A 20880-nucleotide genomic window follows, 5' to 3' on the forward strand; every position below is an offset into this window, starting at 1 on the left:
TTTCTATTAGCCAATTTTTCTGATCTCTCTGCGGGCAAGCCTCTTTAATGAATATAGCAACATTTCAAAGATATGGCGGAACTTCTTTGCAACCCCGGCCCTCAATAACATGATGTCATCAGTCACTTGAGTTTTTAATATGTCTTCAGTTGTTGTACCGGTGATATAACCTCGTTAGAGAGCCTTCCTGATAAAATTAGGATACGTGTCGTGAGATAGTAATGCATGTCAAAAAGGTAACTCCGAATATGATAGTAATGCATGTCAAAAAGGTAACTTCTGATAAGATAGTAATGAATGTCAAAAATGTAACTCCGGATAAGAAAGTAAAATGTCAAAAATGTAACTCCGGATAAGAAAGTAAAATGTCAAAAATGTAACTCCGGATAAGAAAGTAAAATGTCAAAAATGTAACTCCGGATAAGAAAGTAAAATGTCAAAAATGTAACTCCGGATAAGAAAGTAAAATGTCAAAAAATGTAACTCCGGATAAGAAAGTAAAATGTCAAAAATGTAACTCCGGATAAGAAAGTAAAATGTCAAAAATGTAACTCCGGATAAGAAAGTAAAATGTCAAAAATGTAACTCCGGATAAGAAAGTAAAATGTCAAAAATGTAATTCCGGATAAGAAAGTAAAATGTCAAAAATGTAACTCCGGATAAGAAAGTAAAATGTCAAAAATGTAACTCCGGATAAGAAAGTAAAATGTCAAAAAGGTAACTCCGGATAAGAAAGTAAAATGTCAAAAAGGTAACTCCGGATAAGAAAGTAAAATGTCAAAAATGTAACTCCGGATAAGAAGGAAATATCCAAACCTAGGTCTAGATGTGCCCAGAATTATGTCAACGTTTCATCATATGTATTTTTCATTTCAGATAGTTTTCATTCATAAGCTCACCTGTAACACCTTCATCTTTACCTGTGGGCGAATAATGCACTACCCCATGACACGTAATATTAGAAGTACAGGTAAGTGCATGGTTCATCAAGTTGTCAATTAAAAGAAAAGATCTTGTTTGTTGGGTTCTGATTAAATAACTTATGAAAATGTTTGTATCACTGACTCATTACACTAATTGGATACTTCGCAATCCTATATATATATATAGGGTCTAGTAAATAATAACGACGGTATAAACCAATATAGGTACTGGATCCTAACAAACAAATATTGGATGCGTATTACTAGAAATAGATATATGTCAAGTAGCAATAGGAACAGTTACACAAATATAGTAGGCATTCTTACGGAAGCGTATAGGTACGGAAGCGTATAGGGGACACGACATACTTATTTATAATACATTATGTATAGTTATCATATCCCGTTTTACACACATATTTACTGTTATCTTGAGATAGATATGTCGACATAACATACTTTATCTTCACATTTTACAGTTAAATAATCCAACTTATACATATAAAAGCATCTATCTAGAGTAAACATACATCGATATACATAATGTCAGTATAAGTCCTTATAACACTATCTCGACTTGTTGCATTATATCTAATATGTTAATTTTACCGAAATCGACCTGTATATATATTTACCCTGAAGTTGAATCTTTTTATCGAGTTTTCGTGACATATTTAGTTTTATCAAGATGTGTAATATCGAGAAATCGTTTTGCAATATGGCTATTCGAGTAACGTGGAATCGTTTTTACAACAACTATATCAACAATTCGAGTTTGACATTTCGAGAAATTCTACAACATCATGACAAGTTGAGTTGACGTAAGTCAAATTCATTAAACAGACACAACAATTTGACATAAAAAAATGCGGGAATAATATATGTACGGTAATGTATGTCGAGAAGATTACCTGGCGTTCTTTATATACATTTGTAGCTAGGTTTAGACGGCGATTTGGAAAATTTCTGGTATATTAGCCAATCGGAGCCAAGTATTGGTCCAAACATAATCTTATAGAAAGTGATCTTCATGACGAAGATTAGTCTTAACCATGAGGAAACTTCTTCATACAAAGGTGCCGTTCTCGATTGTGATTGGCTGATGTAAAAGCCCAATCACAGTCGAGTAGACGCTCAGATTTCTTCCACGGGGACATAATTTCCCAGCTTACGATCCATACATGCGTGTTAAAACAATATTGTAGGCTAAGAAATCGCGCCAAGTCCCTGGGATTTCTTTCGTATGAAAAGGGTTTCCACATTTAAAACAAATCTTAATCATGACGATAAAAATACACAAAAACTTTTTTTCACACAGGTCAACTTTATTTTACAAATACATACACTTAAATTTCAATCTTAACCTTTTTGCCGTTATTTACGACGATGACCATACCGACACTGTCCGGAACATGAATGGTTAAAGAGTCGTTCGAGTTCACTAGCACTGCATTTTCAAACATATTTTCCTTAGATCCGTCGTCCGGGTTCTTTATCGCTGAGGAGTAACTAGGGGTAGCACCTGTACTTGAACTTGATTGTAAAGCAACAGAGTTTTCAATATTCTCGTTTTCTGTGTTTCTAACAGGGGGATTCAGAGAGTTACTGATATCCTTGAGCATATGCGTGAGTTCGCGCTTGTATAGATTTACAGCAGAGATGCGGTGCCAGGATCTTGAAGTTACAGCTTTATCATCAAACCCCTGGTTATAGAGTGTAGTACAACATGTGACACGTCCTCTATGATTGGAAATATATCTACCACTTGTATCAATACCGGCCTCATTGTAGAATTTTTTCATCCTATTTCTCATGTCTTTCTCGGGAATATCTGCGGCACCAAATCGAGGATATTTGTATTTGTCAGACAATGGTAATGGTTTCTTGTAAAAGTTTCCTTTTCCCAGGAATAAGGGACAGGTATAATGAGTACAATTTTATCAAACACCTAGGATTTTCTGGACTAGCAAAATGTTTTACCTTTTTTGGTGCTACTTTTCGGTGGTTCAGTCCCCCTTGAGTATTTTTGGTTACTCTGGATTCGTAAAGAATGTATTCCTGTCCGTTTTCACGATCCGTTTCAATTTTGAACTGTTCCGCTTCCAAGTTTTTGTGCTCCTCCATGCCTCTAATTCCGAATGCCTTGCAGTTGTAAAAAAAAATACTGCATTTGATAAACCTTCCGCCGTATTGAAATTAAACACTCCTGATTCCCAGAATGTATTCTCCTCTCCAGGTAACACAGAATCCTTTGTTTTAACGTGTACACCAATTCCAAGAGAAGTAAGCTCTTTCATACGGGAATCCAGTGATTTTCTGAAGTTATCAAATGTAGCACTGTTACGCTGAAACAAACGTATTTCCTGACGATTCAATTCGTCGCGCAAATGTCTCTAAATTCCAGATCCAATCTGAGCTAGAGTGTTGGGAGGGTACGGCGTTCCGTCTTTCCTCATAATTTCGATAATAATCTGGACAGCCAGAAATCTAATGCTTTTGTATCGGTCATACTCAAATCCAAGGGAAGTGCGTACTGTTCATTATATGTTTCCGGCAACGTTTTCCGGTGAACCACCAAGTCGTTCCATATCGAAACACACCATTTAGTATTTGATCTTGTTTTCTTTCGAATCCTGTCAATGTGTTTTTTAGCCACATCCTCCGACGATAACGCGGGCCTAAAGCTTTCGGAATTCCTCGATACTTGAGCATCATCAGTTCTAAATGCCGATAAATTCAGTGTTGGAATAAAAGTTTCTAATTGTGTCAAACTGACAGACGCCCAGCTTCGCCCCTCTCAAAATCATGAAGATTTTTCTTAATATCATCTAACCTTTACTACCGTAGTAGTTTCCAAACCAGATAGTCGGAGGATAAGTCAGGGAATTTCTGATGCAAGAACGCTTTACAAAAGAGTATTGGAGGTGTATGATCCTGGCAGTGAGATGGCTATAGTTTGGGCCGGTAAAATTGAAAGGCTAAAGCCAGTAAGAGGCTAAATGTCTGCATATTAGAATCCCGAGAAACGCCCAGTAATTTTATCTATTCGACGAGAACTTGAGTACAGATTGAATCGAAGTAATAACATTGCTTCCATAAAACCATCATGTGTGATACTTTCAACAAAACAATTACTGTACGGGGTATAGTATGGGCTACATTTTAAGCTGTACAGTGTACATTCTACAAACGGCAATTCAAAAACAAAAGGTTTTTTTTTAATTTTACTAGTAGACTACATATATCTTCAGCGCAGTGTTGCTAAACATGCTCAAATGGGGGAAATGTGCCAGGTATGGGGATGCATAAACAAGGGCAGATAACCATATAAATTCACTTATGAATCATATTGAAAGGTTCTACCGAGTTTACCGTCATATAAATCTTGTTCATGCCCAAGTTAATGTCCTAGACATGTATAAATCATGGGGATCTTATGAGCATACTTAAAATCTTATCCCTTCAAATAACGAAATGGTATAGAAAATTTCCAAATAAGTCGAAGAGCCCAGCAATACAACATATCAATTTAATTACAGTGAAACATCGGTATTCAAACCTCATTAGAGACTTGACAGAATTGGTAATAGTGAGTGTGACCATGCGGACAGGTCTTTCCAGTTGCTATTTTTCAGTATATTTTCATAAGTATTTAATTAGCAAGTGGGCTTCATTATATTAAACACTAGTTGCTTAAGCATTGAACTGCATTCAGTTGCCATTAATGGGTATATGAATGCCAACTAGACAAAGGCAAATCCAACGAATCAAGAACAATGCTTATATTTACAATTTTTGCAATATGTTCATCTCATAAAAAATCACTGCATCATTTGTGATTGTGCAGTTGGAACAGCCATCGTCCATCAGGGTATGTGGTCCCCAACGTTACAATTATAACGTCGTTATAATGATGATGTCAACTATAGGTCCATGGTAGCTATTGAGTTTGGAAATGATATTTCAGTCTATGATGAGGTCAATATAGTGTTATACCGACCTAGTAGAGTGAAATATTAGCCGAGAGCGAAGCCCGAAGTCAATATTTTAGATATCAAAATATCGACATCTACATGACTAGGATTTAGCCAATGAGAATTGAGGAAAATCGGAGCATATCTATATTCTATGAATTTAGGTTTATGTTTTACATCCGGCGGACCCGTATATTAGTGCAAAAGCCTTCCTGCGATAGTGTTTTAGTGAGGTATTCTATATCTTTAATGATATATTGAAAAAATATGTATGATCTAATCATATCATTGTTTTTGAACATTAACCATCTTGAGCAGTTTATTACCCTGTGCATGGGCTCTGCTTCAAAAGCACATAAGCATATCGGCTATAAGATATTGTCATGTATTTAGGGGTCATTTAACTGTGTATTCTGTATATAATTTGTTATGCATTTTATTAGCCTTTGCTCGTGGACAGAGTTAAAGAAGTATTTGGGCAGCTAAGTAGCCATAGATAATTGTTTTGGTTCGGAAGCTGTAGATTAGAGTGACCGTGTGAAATCTTGTGTGGAGAAGTCTAGTCTGTGACATCACTTGTTAGGGAGGCCGAATGAGCTGACCTGTAGGTCAATCTAAAGTTATCCTTATCAGCAGCCTCGATTTAGGTACCAGTATTCTGACAAAGGGGAGCACATTTAGAATAGGGATTTCGGAAAGAGCGGTCAGTTGTTAGTTAGTCGGTAGCCAGCGGTCAGTAGTGAGCAGTACGTAGGACTAGTGAGTTGGAGATCAGACAGTAAAGAGGTCTGGAGGTTAGGGTTTTATAGTAGAGAATAGAAGTGAGCAGATTCGAGGAGATCTGAGAGTTGAGAATATATTCCAGAGATCGGATAGTTATAGTAGTCTTAAGAGTAGTTTGTGGTAGATAGTGTGAATAATAGTGTGTAGTTTTAGTAGTTGGAGTTAACAACTGAGTAGATGTACAGGTAGTAATAGAGAACGATTGGAGACTAGTGTGGAGTGCCTTGATATTGACTGATGAATTTATTATATGATTTATGATGTAAATAAAGTGTAAATATAATCTTAGATAACTTTTGTTCAATTAATTTTGAACTGGTGGCAGCGGTAAAGACAAACGGCGAGATACAGAAACGTAATACTGGTACCAGTGGACGAATTGTTAGAGTTTACAAAACTTGCAACACTGGTGGTCGCGGTGGAATTTAGAGTTGACAAAACATGTAACAATATGTACAATGCAACAATGATGAATTTTTAGAAAATGTAATGATTTCATCAGTGTGATTTTTGGACAAAGTGTGTGTGTTTTATTGTCGTTATAATATGATAATTATGATAAAGTGTCCGGTTTTCTTAAAATTCATTTTTCTCAGTGATTATTTAAAGGATAATTTAGGTCGATAAGCCAAATATCTTGCTCACATGCGATGTCAGATCAGTTAATAGCGGCGACGAACATTGATGTACAATGTTATTGAAATGTTCATTTCTATATTATTAACCAAAGGTGAAATTAGGCAGTACATTTGTACCTACTGTTAAGATTTTTTAAATTAGGCGTTAACAAAGATATTTTCAGCAGAATGGTCAAAGCACAATGTTAAAAACAACACCGCATTTGAAATAGAGTTTATTTTGTTTCATTTTAATGCAATACACACAATGTATACAAGTAATCACTTTGTAGTACTAAATAGTATCGCGACATTGTATTTATTCATGTACTAGTATGTATAAATAGGCACTCGTTACCACAGTTTCATTATTCTGGACTTTGGGAGACAACATTACTTCAAAACGTCTAGTTAAGCTGTAAACATTCTTATTGCTTCATTGGCCGTCCTTGGTTGCACAAGCTCGTCGCGATTTGTATCTGAAAGTAATTCCACAATTTGCAGAAAATTGTCATTGCAGTCAAACTTTGGAAATGGGACGGTATAGATATCAGCAACACGTTCCACGTCTTGTTGTTCAAAGGGAACAGGGAGAGAATAGTAAATTGTACCAAATAATTCTGGTTGGAAATAGGGTACATTTGGTATTCCACAGTAACAGTCACTTAAATGCTGTTGTCGTATGCGGTGCCTGTTCCACATGTATCTAAACTCATCAAGCTGTCTCTGTATCGCGCCAATAAAACAGAATATTACGCACTCAATATGAATAGGATATGTATCTTGCAGTATCCCAGAATCACCCAGGCCTTTGAAAAGTGACTTCCAAAACTGTATTACATGTCTGTTAAGGAAACCCCAAAACATTTCGATCCTTTGATTGGCTGTGGAACGTCCTTTCAGAAATACGGGCTGGCCTGCTACTGCATCCGGATGACGTGATCGCAGAGTTTTATGCAAGTCTTCGATTATTACATTTTCTGTACCGTTATCAGAACGAATACATCTAGGAACAGTCATGGTTCGTAAAACCTCATCTATATAAAACCGTGCAACATATCGTGGGTTGTTGTTGGTGAATCAAGCTTTCAACCAAACAATTCGTCGCGAAAATCCGTCGATTGAACCATGTATCGCAATACCGTAAGGTTTAAGCATATCGAATCCATCCATGTGCATCAGGAAATTCGATCCCTTATTGTAGTATAACCGTCTCCGTAGTCTGTGACTTCTGCGATTATTTACGCCTTCATTGTCAATTAGTCGTAGTGCTGTCGAGTCATTAACTGTGTAACACGCAATCCACACCTAGTATTCAGCAGTTTCCATACCGTTCTGTACCCGACGTCAATTAGACCTGCATCCCGGAGTCTTCGGATTCCCCGTTTGACATCTCGAGCCGGAGCTCCTGCGTTAGAACGACGCAGTCGTTGTCTACGAAGTATTCTTTTCAGCTGCCGTAAATTCAAAACAACATCATGATGGATCAAAAGAAATCCAAGGATTTCATAATACGTATAACCATCATTGAAGTAAAACGTGACCATTTCGTCCAGATTTGAATCATCATTTATGAATATGTCAGGGTCATCTGCGCCGTCTACTGCCACCACAAGGAAGATTGACAACACCAGTACAATCTGTAAAATACAAAATGACCACAATACTATCTCAAATAACAATTGGTGTAAACATGTTTCGCAATGGATCTTCTTGAAAACTTCAACATCTCGGTAAAAGACACTTATTGTTCTTATTATTTATAATAACATTCCAGTAAGTTTTCTTTATTTAGAATAATTAAAATTGATACCAATGTCTATGCATTGGATATGCATTACGGAAAATAATTCATTAGCAGTTCTCGATTATACAAATAAATTTAATGCAATTGAAGGAAATTTCGCCCCCTGTTATTTTCGCTCTCGGCCATTAAAATCCTTTTTAACTGAGAGGCCAAACCGGTATAAAGTACTGATTCAGCAACTCTATTGTTTAGTCTCAATTTGGTCCTCTAACTTCCAAGATTTTTCAGAGGTTATCCAAGGCAGAATCATGTGCCGTGATAATTTAAAAAATATAATAATTATTGCTTATTATATTTACCTGCTTCAGTGGCAGCATATTCCAAAATTATTGTTGTACGTCCACACTCAATAGTAGCAGCTCTCCCTTCTTCAAACGCTATGCAAATGCCCTTGTATCTTATTAATTTTATTGTTCTTTTGTAGAGGAAAACATCAACAGTACTAAATCGAAATACATCAGTATGAGCTATTGTATAACCAGACAAATCGTTTTACTACAATTAAGCAATTAAGATTTAACTTGCCAAGTCGAGAAGTTTACCTAAATGTAGCCGAGTATAAGTTAATATCTCAACAACACCTACGTCGAACATGAACTTTCAAACTTAAAATTCGAGATAATATAAATCGTGTTCAAATGTTATACCTTATTCTTACCGGTTTTTTTCTTGGGATGGCAAGATATATTTCGTAAACACGAGTTATAGTATTTTGAGATATGAAAAAAAAAATATAAAAACCACAAACATTAAGTTAAAATGTGAAAGTACAAGGCTCTAAAGACAACAAATTAGATATTGAAATAACTAAGTATATGGATAATTCAAGATAGTGTTATAAGGACTTATAATGACATTATGTATATCGACATATGTTTACTCTAGATAGATGATTTTATATGTATAAGTTGGATTATTTAACTGTAAAATGTGAAGATAAAGTCTGTTATGTCGACATATCTATCTCAAGATAACAGTAAATATGTGTGTAAAACGGGATATGATAACTATACATAATGTATTATAAATAAGTATGTCGTGTCCCCTATACGCTTCCGTATATAGGGGACACGGCATACTTATTTATAATACATTATGTATAGTTATCTACGGAAGCGTATAGGGGACACGACATACTTATTTATAATATATTATGTATAGTTATCATATCCCGTTTTACACACATATTTACTGTTATCTTGAGATAGATATGTCGACATAACATACTTTATCTTCACATTTTACAGTTAAATAATCTAACTTATACATATAAAATCATCTATCTAGAGTAAACATATGTCGATATACATAATGTCATTATAAGTCCTTATAACACTATCTTGAATTATCCATATACTTAGTTATTTCAATATCTAATTTGTTGTATTAGAGCCTTGTACTTTCACATTTTAACTTAATGTTTGTGTTTTTTTACAGTTTTTTTCATATCTCAAAATACTATAACTCGTGTTTGCGAAATATATCTTTCCATCCCAAGAAAATAAACAGGTAAGAATAAGTTATAACATTTGAACACGATTTATATTATCTCGAATTCTAAGTTTGAAAGTTCATGTTCGACGTAGGTGTTGTTGAGATATTAACTTATACCGGGCTACATTTAGGTAAACTTCTCGACTTGGCAAGTTAAATCTTAATTGCTTAATTGTCGTAAAACGATTTGTCTGGTTATTACAATATCTCATAATGATGTATTTCGATTTAGTACTGTTGAAGTTTTCCTCTACAAAAGCACAATAATATTAATAATATACAAGGGCATTTGCATTGCGTTTGAAGAAGGGAGAGTTGCTACTATTGAGTGTGGACGTACAACAATAATTTTGGAATATGCTGCCACTGAAGCAGGTAAATATAATAAGCAATAATTATTATATTTTTAAAATTATCACGGCACATGATTCTGCCTTGGATAACCTCTGAAAAATCTTAGAAGTTAGAGGACCAAATTGAGACTAAACAACAGAGTTGCTGAATCATATACCGGTTTGGCCTCTCAGTTAATGGGTGAAAATGAAAAGTCGGCTAAAATAGATGGTATCATACAAAAGACCGGCTGACTCAAGGGCAAATCTAAGACTGAGGAAAAAAGGATTTTAATGGCCGAGGGCGAAAATAACACTGGGCGAAATTTCCTTCAATTGCATTAAATTTATTTGTATAATCGAGAACTGCTAATGAATTATTTTCCGTAATGCATATCCAATGCATAGACATTGGTATCGATTTTAATTATTCTAAATAAAGAAAACTTACTGGAATGTTATTATAAATAATAAGAACAATAAGTGTCTTTTACCGAGATTTTGAAGTTTTCAAGAAGATCCATTGCGAAACATGTTTACACCAATTGTTATTTGAGATAGTATTGTGGTCATTTTGTATTTTACAGATTGTACTGGTGTTGTCAATCTTCCTTGTGGTGGCAGTAAACGGCGCAGATGACCCTGACATATTCATAAATGATGATTCAACTCTGGACGAAATGGTCACGTTTTACTTCAATGATGGTTATACGTATAATGAATCATTGGATTTCTTTTGATCCATCATGATGTTGTTTTGAGTTGACGGCAGCTGAAAAGAATACTTCGTAGACAACGACTGCGTCGTTATAACGCAGGAGCCCCGGCTCGAGATGTCATACGGGGAATCCGAAGACTCCGGGATGCAGGTCTAATTGACGTCGGGTACAGAACGGTATGGAAACTGCTGAATACTAGGTGTGGATTGCGTTGCACAGTTAATGACTCGACATGCACTACGACTAATTGACAATGAAGGCGTAAATAATCGCAGAAGTCACAGACTACGGAGACGGTTATACTACAATAAGGGACCGAATTTCCTGATGCACATCGATGGATTCGATAAGCTTAAACCTTACGGTATTGCGATACATGGTTCAATCGACGGATTTTCGCGAGGAATTGTTTGGTTGAAAGCTGGTTTCACCAACAACAACCCACGATATAATGCACGATTTTATATAGATGAGGTTTTACGAACCATGACTGTTCCTAGATGTATTCGTTCTGATAACGGTACAGAAAATGTAACAATCGAAGACTTGCATAAAACTCTGCGATCACGTCATCCGGATGCAGTAGCAGGCCAGCCCGTATTTCTGAAAGGACGTTCCACAGCCATTCAAAGGATCGAAATGTTTTGGGGTTTGCTTAACAGACATGTAATACAGTTTTAGAAGTCACTTTTCAAAGACCTGAGGGATTCTGGGATACTGCAAGATACAGACCCTATTCATATTGAGTGCGTAAGATTCTGCTTTATTGACGCAATACAGAGACAGCTAGATGTGTTTAGATACATGTGGAACAGGTACCGCATACGACAACAGCATTTAAGTGACTGTTACTGTGGAATACCAAATGTACTGTATTTCCAACCAGAATTATGTGGTACAATTAATTATTCTCTCCCTGTTCCCTTTGAACAACAAGACGTGGAACGTGTTGCTGATATTTATACCGTCCCATTTCCAAAGTTTGACTGCAATGACGATTTTCTGCAAATTGTGGAATTACTTTCAGATACAAATCGCGACGAGCTTGTGCAACCAAGGACGGCCAATGAAGCAATAAGAATGTTTACAGCTTCACTAGACGTTTTGAAGTAATATTGTCTCCCAAAGTCTAGACTAATGAAACTGTGGTAACGAGTGACTATTTATACATACTAGTACATGAATAAGTACAATGTCGCGATACTATTTAGTACTACAAAGTGATTACTTGTATACATTGTGTATATTGCATTAAAATGAAACAAAATAAAGTCTGTTTCAAATGCGGTGTTGTTTTTAACATTGTGCTTTGACCATTCTGCTGAAAATATCTTTGTTAACGCCTAATTTGAACATCTTAACAGTAGGTATAAATGTACTGCCTAATTTCACCTTTGGTTAATAATATAGAAATGAATATTTCAATAACATTGTACATCAATGTTCGTCGCCGCTATTGACTGATCTGACGCCGATCTGACTGATCGACCTAAATTATCCTTTAAATAATCACTGAGAAAAATGAATTTAAAGAAAACCGGAAATCTTTATTATACTTATCATATTATAACGACAATAAAACACACACACTTTGTCCAAAAATCACCCTGATGAAATCATTACGTTTTCTAAAAATGCATCATTGTTGCATTGTACATATCTTATAGCCGATATGCTGATGTGAATGGATACTTTTGAAGCAGAGCCCATGCACAGGGTAATAAACTGCTCAAGATGGTTAATGTTCAAAAACAATGATATGGTTAGATCATACATATTTTTTCAATATATCATTAAAGATAAAGAATACCACACTATAACACTATCGCAGGAAGGCTTTTGCACTGATATACGGGTCCGCCGGATATGTAAAACATAAACCTAAATTCATAGAATATTGATATGCTCCGATTTTCCTCAATTCTCATTGGCTAAATCCTAGTCATGTAGATGTCGATATTTTGATATCTAAAATATTGACTTCGGGCTTCGCTCTCGGCTAATATTTTATTCTACTAGGTCGGTATAACACCATATGGACCTCATCATAGACTTATATATCATTGCCAAACTCAATAGCTACCATGGACCTATAGTTGACATCATCATTATTACGACGTTATAATTGTAACGTTGGAGACCACATACCCTGATGGACGATGGCTGTTCCAACTGCACAATCAGAAATGATAAAAAAATAATAATGCAGTGATTTTTTATGTGATGAACATATTGCAAAAATTGTAAATATTTGCCTTTGTTTAGTTGGCATTCATATACCCTTTAATTATAAAATATAATGAAGCCCACTTGCTAATTAAATAATAATGAAAATATACTGAAAAATAGCAACTGGAAAGACCTGTCCGCATGGTCACACTCACTATTACCAATTCTGTCAAGTCTCTAATGAGGTTTGAATACCGATGTTTCACTGTAATTAAATTGATATGTTGTATTGCTGGGCTCTTCATCTTATTTGGAAATTTTCTATACCATTTCGTTATTTGAAGGGATAAGATTTTGAGTATGCTCATTCCGGAAACTACAGACTTTACTCACAATTATGATCAACATGGACAGCTAACCACAAAGCTATACAATAGGTCCTAAACGTGACGATTTTGACCTTCCGGTCGTAAATTTCCCTTTCTCGACAGCATCATTCCTGTTTCTCGATCCTAAGATATTTACATGTTGCAGTTGTTTCAGTTTTTTAAAGCTCATTTCCTTGATATATTTCGGCTGCTGGCTAAAAATACTTGAGAGATTCTGGTTGATGAAAACTTTGGGCAAGTTTTACGGTCGCCACTTTCATCTCATCATGGAATATTCGGTCTCCTTGTTTGATTTGAAGGTGGACGTTTTATCGTTTGATTATTCATGCCCAGTGTTGTTATGTTGTTTATGCCTTGGTTCTGATTTGAAGGATGTGACCTTTACTTGAATGTGACCAAGATTTGCATGATGGATGTCGTCGACGAAGCAGTGTACGTTTTTGTTCGATTTTTGATGATGGTGGGCTAAAATGAAGGTGTTCAAATGAAGGTGTTCTATATTAACACAAAGGATGGCTATGTTTTAAGTTAGAGACTTATCTCCATAACATATACATATCAAATATCTCCGGTAAGCACATATATAGCGCATGTAACAGTTATAATACAAACTATTAAATACCCTCCCTTTGATATTTCTACTTATTAATTGTTCTAAAAATGTGTACGTTCAAGGAACACCCCAATCTCTAGTACGAATATGCATACGCTCCCTACACTATGCTCTAACGACGACCATCTGTCAGCAATCGTCCGTCCGTCGTTAGAGCAACGATATCGCAGCGACCCAATCTCACAAGGAACACAACCTTGGTTCATAACTGTATTCCATGTACATTTTGTATCTTGCATTATATTATATTTAGTTTTTTGTATACATTGTACTCAGTTACTGTATACTTCAACAGGTATAAATCGTCACCATATTAGATACAGATTAATATCAATGTATGTAATGTAAGGATAGGATGCATGAGTTTCTCGATGTAACTGCTGAAAACTGGATATGAAAACATAACATAAGAGAATATATATCAACAAATATTCTATTTGAAAAAAAACATTAGCATGCTTCTCAATCACAATAAGACAAGAACACCTCAAAACAATTGGAATCATACTGACCCTCGTACCCTTTAACTAAGAATAAGAGTAAAAGAAGCAATTGAGACCTGTGTCACACCTAGTGAATGTTCTAAATCAGCAGCAATAACGTTCAGCATATGTGACAACATATCAACAAGTCAAACGACATGGTTAAATGAAGCATAAAAAGTAGGTCAAGAATATGCCTGTAACACACATTTAGACACCAAGCAAACATACCAACCAAACTGTGTACCTTAGGACGGATGGACGAGCACAAATCTACATTCCCTCAACCTTGTTGCAAGGGAAACAATATTTGGTATACAATATGAAAGAACTTACAAGGCATAATAGACCCTTCATATTACCGGGTATACACAAAACAATCAGAAAAAAAATATGCATAAATATACTCAGTAGGCTTTTTTTTTATAAACAAGCATCTGGCAGTGTAATATCACAAAACGTTTGTCATAAAATATCACATATTGCTTTGAGTAACCACTTGTCAATGTGCAGATATAATGACTGCAAAATATCAAAATATATTGGCTGCAAACTATGTGCAGTTTTACAGAAGGATACTTCCCACCAAACATTATTGAATTTGGCTAATCGGTTCTTTAATGTGATATAGAAAACCATTTGACCATTTACCCCTATTTAGCCCCCATGTTACGCAAATGTGAGCACAACTACCTTTTATAATACATAAATGTAATATTTTCACATGGGGATGTTTCCTCCCACATTTTGCACTATTTCAATACCCCTAGGTTTTCCCCCGTTTTGTTTACAAACTTTGAAGCCTTGTTCCTTTGGACTCTAGATGTCAATAATGAAGTCAATTGGACTGTTGGTTCATGAAAAGATTTCTCCAATTTTACCCCTTTTCTCGAAGGGTCCACATCATTTTCCTTCAAATGTATCTATAGAACGCCAGGTAATCTTTTCGACATACATTACAGTACATATATTATTCTCGCATTATTTTATGTCAAATTTTTGTGTTTGTTTAATGAATTTGACTTACGTCAACTCAACTTGTCATGATGTTGTAGAATTTCTCGAAATGTCAAACTCGAATTGTTGATATAGTTGTTGTAAAAACGATTCCACGTTACTCGAATAGCCATATTACAAGACGATTTCTCGACATTACACATCTTGATAAAACTAAATATGTCACGAAAACTCGATAAAAAGATTCAACTTCAGGGAAAATATATATACAAGTCGATTTCGGTAAAATTAACATAATAGATATAATGCAACAAGTCAAGATAGTGTTATAAGGACTTATAATGACATTATGTATATCGACATATGTTTACTCTAGATAGATGATTTTATATGTATAAGTTAGATTATTTAACTGTAAAATGTGAAGATAAAGTATGTTATGTCGACATATCTATCTCAAGATAACAGTAAATATGTGTGTAAAACGGGATATGATAACTATACATAATGTATCATAAATAAGTATGTCGTGTCCCCTATACGCTTCCGTACATTCTTGCAACAATACGATATTTTTTGTTGTTTATACCTGCTATATTTGTGTAACTGTTCCATGTTCTATGTCTATATGTGATCGTATGTAATTTACCTGTGTCTTGATAAAGGGGCAGATTGCCTCGAAAATTCGACAATTTACTTGTCTGTACTGTCGTTATTACTACTTGACATATATATATATATATATATATATGCAATATGTGCGGCTGCGTCTTGCTTGTTTGATGTTATACCTAATTTGTAGATTGTACGTTGGTTTTATTTGATCTATAGTTGTTGATTTTCATATGGGGTAATAGCTGGCGATTTGTGTGGGAGATGTTTGAGGGAGTGTGTGAGTGTGGGAGTGTGTGTGAGGGTGTGTGTGTGTGGGAGATGTGTGAGGGAGTGTGTGTGAGGGAGTGTGTGAGGGAGTGTGTGTGAGGGAGTGTGTGTGTGGGATTGTGTGTGAGGGAATGTGTGTGTGGGAGATGTGTGAGGAAGTGTGTGTGGGTATAGAAATATCTGATGAGCATTTATTTACGCGCTATACACCTATATAGTATTGCATCATAGGATAATGATGATCGGTGTTTTAAGAAGCATTGCTGTTTGGCTTTTAGGAACAAAAGTTGTTGTTGTTTTTTATAGTTGTACTATTTTGGTATGTAATGTTTCATGTGTTGTCTGTCATTTCATATCGAAAGTTGATTAGATTTCAGCTGTTGTTTGTTCGACTCGCCAATTCGCAAAAACAAAATCGCTTTTTAAAAAATCTCCACTAGTCAATACTAATCTTAACGCATATTTTACAGGTGTTAGGCATGACTGCTTCCCTACAACTACAACTACCTCTACCACCACCTCCACTACCACCACCACTACCACCACCACCACCACCACCACTTCCACTCCTAGTACAACTGATTTCACTACTACTGACACCACTAGTACAAATGCTTTCACTACTTCTGACAATCCTGGTACAAATGCTTTCACTACTTCTGACACCCCAAGTACAAATGCTTTCACTACTTCTGACACCCCTGGTACAACTGCTTTCACTACTTCTGACACCCCTGGTACAAATGCTTTCACTACTTCTGACACCCCTAGTACAAATGCTTTCACTACTTCTGACACCCCTAGTACAAATGCTTTCACTACTTCTGACACCCCTGGTACAAATGCTTTCACTACTTCTGACACCACTAGTACAAATGCTTTCACTACTTCTGACACCCCTAGTACAAATGCTTTCACTACTTCTGACACCCCTAGTACAAATGCTTTCACTACTTCTGACACCCCTGGTACAAATGCTTTCACTACTTCTGACACCACTAGTACAACCGCTACCACCACAACTGACATTCCTAAAACTACCACTACCATTCCTACAACCTCAACCTCCTCCACTCTCACTGAATATCTATCAACAAGCGAGTCACCGACCACTAGTACCGCCATCGCCACCACTTCTACTGTCACTACAACTGAATCTCCACAAACAACCGTAACAGAGTCAGCAACGACAATGGAGGCAAATGAAACAACTACTACCAATGCATCGACAAACGCAACCGGTAAATAAGGTCGAAACGGGAATACAATGTCTTCTGAATCCCAGTGTCTGTCACGATTTTTAACATGCTAAGTAGTAAGCGTTTTGATCAGAACATCATAACTTTTAAGTGTTTGGGTTTTGAATTCACCAGCCGTTGATATTTTGTTACAAATATCCTAAAGTGTTTATCATCAGTTGGAGATTAGTATTATGCCTTGTACAATGTGGTTATCTATGGTAGGTTTTATACCTCCTAATTTCGTGGATGTTATATTTAATATATCCTTATTTGTTTTAAGATATGATTTTAGAGATATTACTTTTCATGTTTGATTTCAGACATCGTAAGTCGGTGGTGTTAGGCTTCAAACATACTAATTTGTCGAAATTCCTTAACATCCTCCAATATATCAAATTGTTCCTCTCTTGACGTACCTTCTCTGAACTGTTAGTTATTTAACAAACTTCATACGGACGAATAGGAAAAGCCATTTTCTTAGGTCAGACTTAAGATTTGACCATTCTGTCTGGGTTGCTATCTTTTTAACAGATAACGTGATTTCTTTAAATTTAACACTCGAAACCATGGTTACGCAACCAACTTTTAATATATCTTATTATGCACAAAGCAAGGAGTAAAGAGTGCTCAATTTCGTTAGGAAATTTCCCAATGATGAACATTTGCAAGTACATTTTATATGCTAAACGTCCTTACAGTATTTCGATATGTAAAATAACATTGGCTGCTCATTGGAAAATATATCCCAGCAAACAAATTTATCTTAGATTGATGCAAGATGCAAGATGCAAGAACTCCGGTTCTCAATGCTAATGATGCATTTTTTTTAATTCGCTCGTATTAAACTGAACAATCACAATCTTATACCTGCGTTTCACCCTGTGGTGTATATTACATACCGTTAATTGTTCTTTCTGTAGAAGATCAGCCTGGTTTACCCTTGCTGCCCGTGCGTCCACAGGAAGCCTACTGTCAATATGACTGCTTCTCAACTAGAGTCTGTTATTCAGGAGCTAAAGGTAGAACTCTCAGTGAAGAAAACGACGCTTTCGTGTAAGTACAGTTAAAGCATATACTGAAAATGAATTATTTTCGCGTGTACTAACTTTGATGATTTCCGCGATATAGTAAGTGTGTCTTTTTTCGCAAAACAGACCAAAACCATATTATTACTTTCGCTTCATAGAAAATCACAGATTTGCCATACATGCATTAGAACGTTGAAAACAGGTGTAAGTAGAAAGATTCAGAAAGATAGTAGCAGTAGAGAAAGTATTTACATGGGTCCTTGTCATTAACTCGTTAGAGATAAACAACTCAAAAACAAACGAATAGTAGTAATGTAAAATCAATGTAAAAATTTCTTTTGTATTACCTGTGCTTTATTTTCGTTATATTCCTACCACGTAATTCGTGAAAATGAATCACACACGAAAGAAAGTTATAACAAAGTATTTGAAAGGTGGCACTAGTAAATGTTTGAATAGCTCTAGCTTCAGCAAATGCGTAAAGAAGTGCAACGAAAGCAGAGGTTGCCGTCTTCATCGACGACACATTCTCTGCACATCTTCGTCAAATCAACTTCAACTTTATTTTCATATTTGTTTCTCTCTACAAAAATATGATGTACAGACAAGAAAATGAAATAAAGCATTCAACAGTACATCAATCGGGAGGATATTTTAACTTTTTAAACAAAACTTTTAAAGCTTGCATGGGTTGCGGAATATTTTGATATGGGTGTCACAATAGGCGTATTATATTTTGAAGTTCAATATTATTCCACCTGCAAGTGTTTACTTAAAATTTATGATTTGTTTTAAACATTTGAGATTTCAAAATATCTTTTTTTTTTAATTACAATTATTTTTTTCATAAATTCTGCAAAAAACAATTCTGAAAAATATTTTGCGAAAAAATCATCGTATAAAATCTGTTTGACAATTAGTTTCATACATTGTGGATACAAATATCCCTGTAACTGAGAACTTTCAGATATGCATCAAGTCTTTTCATTTACATATTGAATAAATATGTTATAAAGTTAAGTGTTATATACTCACTTACATATCAATTTCCTATCTGTTAACGATCAATGTTTTACACGATTATATGACTTATGCTACTAAGAAGTACAGGGCCCCAAACCAAGGTCCATAAACGTATCATATGTAATATATAGATATATAGATGTCTGTATGGAATTCATGTCAAGTTGAGAATGAGTTTAGAATGATACATATACCGTCGTTTCTATATAATTATTAACCAAATTGACAATATTTAGCGTTTCAATCGTTGTATAACAATATACCATTATTTACCTACAGCTACCATTCGTAAGAAGACCAGCGCACAAGACAGCCGCCCTTCCTCTAAAGCGATTGGAATGGTTGGAGCACTGTTCCTGATTATCCCATTTATTTTCATTGTTATTCTTGATTTGACGAGGCTCTGCCAACGCCTCTAAATGTGTCGGGTACCGCAGACGAAGCCCCAGGTGACTCTTTCTAATCGAATTTGCCTTTTCGATATCTCCTCAGAACTCCCTGGACAATTTTACTGACATTTTCCTTGGTCATGGCATGGCCAATCATGCGTCAAAATTGTGAGTTACGTCATCAGCGTGACCGGAGGGTCAAATTGGCGTCAAGGTCAATGTTTTCTTGTGATGTGATAACGTTAGCTTTAGTTTGTATAAGAAAATGATATTTTCATATATATTCTTTTTCATTTTTTAAGGACATTAATTTCAGCATGACTTGAATTATAACTCTGGGATGCCATTTTGATATCATGAAACAGGGACTGATGGCAGACCCCAGAAGGACAAAAATTGACCTCGGGTTTCGTGTTTATATTTGTGTTGATTATATTTCGAAACCAAATCAACCACAATTTGTCAAAACGACTATAACTGTAAAAATCACTGTTTGAAAATATTATTAGGCTTAATTTTTTTTTAATGTATCGTAAAACTAATTACGAATATTGAAAGTGTTTTGTAAATATCTAAATAAGTGCAAAAAATAGCATTACAACTCGAAAGATCCTACAAAAATGCATAAAGCAGAAACTCAGAAGGTGCGTGTATCGATTATTTCTAAAACCTATTTCTCCATAGTATAAGTAATCACCATTTAATTTATAGTTGCTTTAATGAGTATGAAATCTACACTTATAGTCACTTATAGTATGTATGAAATCTATATTTATAGTTGCTTTAATGAGTATGAAATCTACTGCTATAATCACTTTAATGAATATGAATGAGTATGAAGTCTACATTTATAGTTGCTTTAATTGAGTATGAAATCTACAGATATAGTCGCTTTAATGAGTATGAAATCTACAGTTATATTCCCTTTATTGAGTATGAAATCTACAGATATAGTCGCTTTAATGAGTATGAAATCTACAGTTATAGTCGCTTTAATGAGTATGATATCTACAGCTATAGTCGCTTTAATTGAGTATGAAATCTTTAGCTATAGTTGC

At 35.3% G+C, this 20880-nt stretch overlaps 1 protein-coding gene across 1 annotated transcript; it reads left to right on the forward strand.

Annotated features, from left to right (window-relative positions):
* The first annotated feature begins 9955 nt into the window (after nucleotides 1-9955).
* On the forward strand, nucleotides 9956-20676 carry LOC117317423 (cell wall protein DAN4-like). The gene is made up of 5 exons (XM_033872233.1): nucleotides 9956-9973; nucleotides 10518-10635; nucleotides 16612-17382; nucleotides 18303-18435; nucleotides 19713-20676. Exons 1-5 carry the CDS (start codon nucleotides 9956-9958, stop codon nucleotides 19723-19725), a joined length of 1053 nt encoding a protein of 350 aa, XP_033728124.1. The 3' UTR covers nucleotides 19726-20676.
* Nucleotides 20677-20880: the final 204 nt, after the last annotated feature.

This window comes from Pecten maximus, chromosome 19, assembly GCF_902652985.1.
Source record: "Pecten maximus chromosome 19, xPecMax1.1, whole genome shotgun sequence".
NCBI classification, from domain to species: domain Eukaryota; kingdom Metazoa; phylum Mollusca; class Bivalvia; order Pectinida; family Pectinidae; genus Pecten; species Pecten maximus.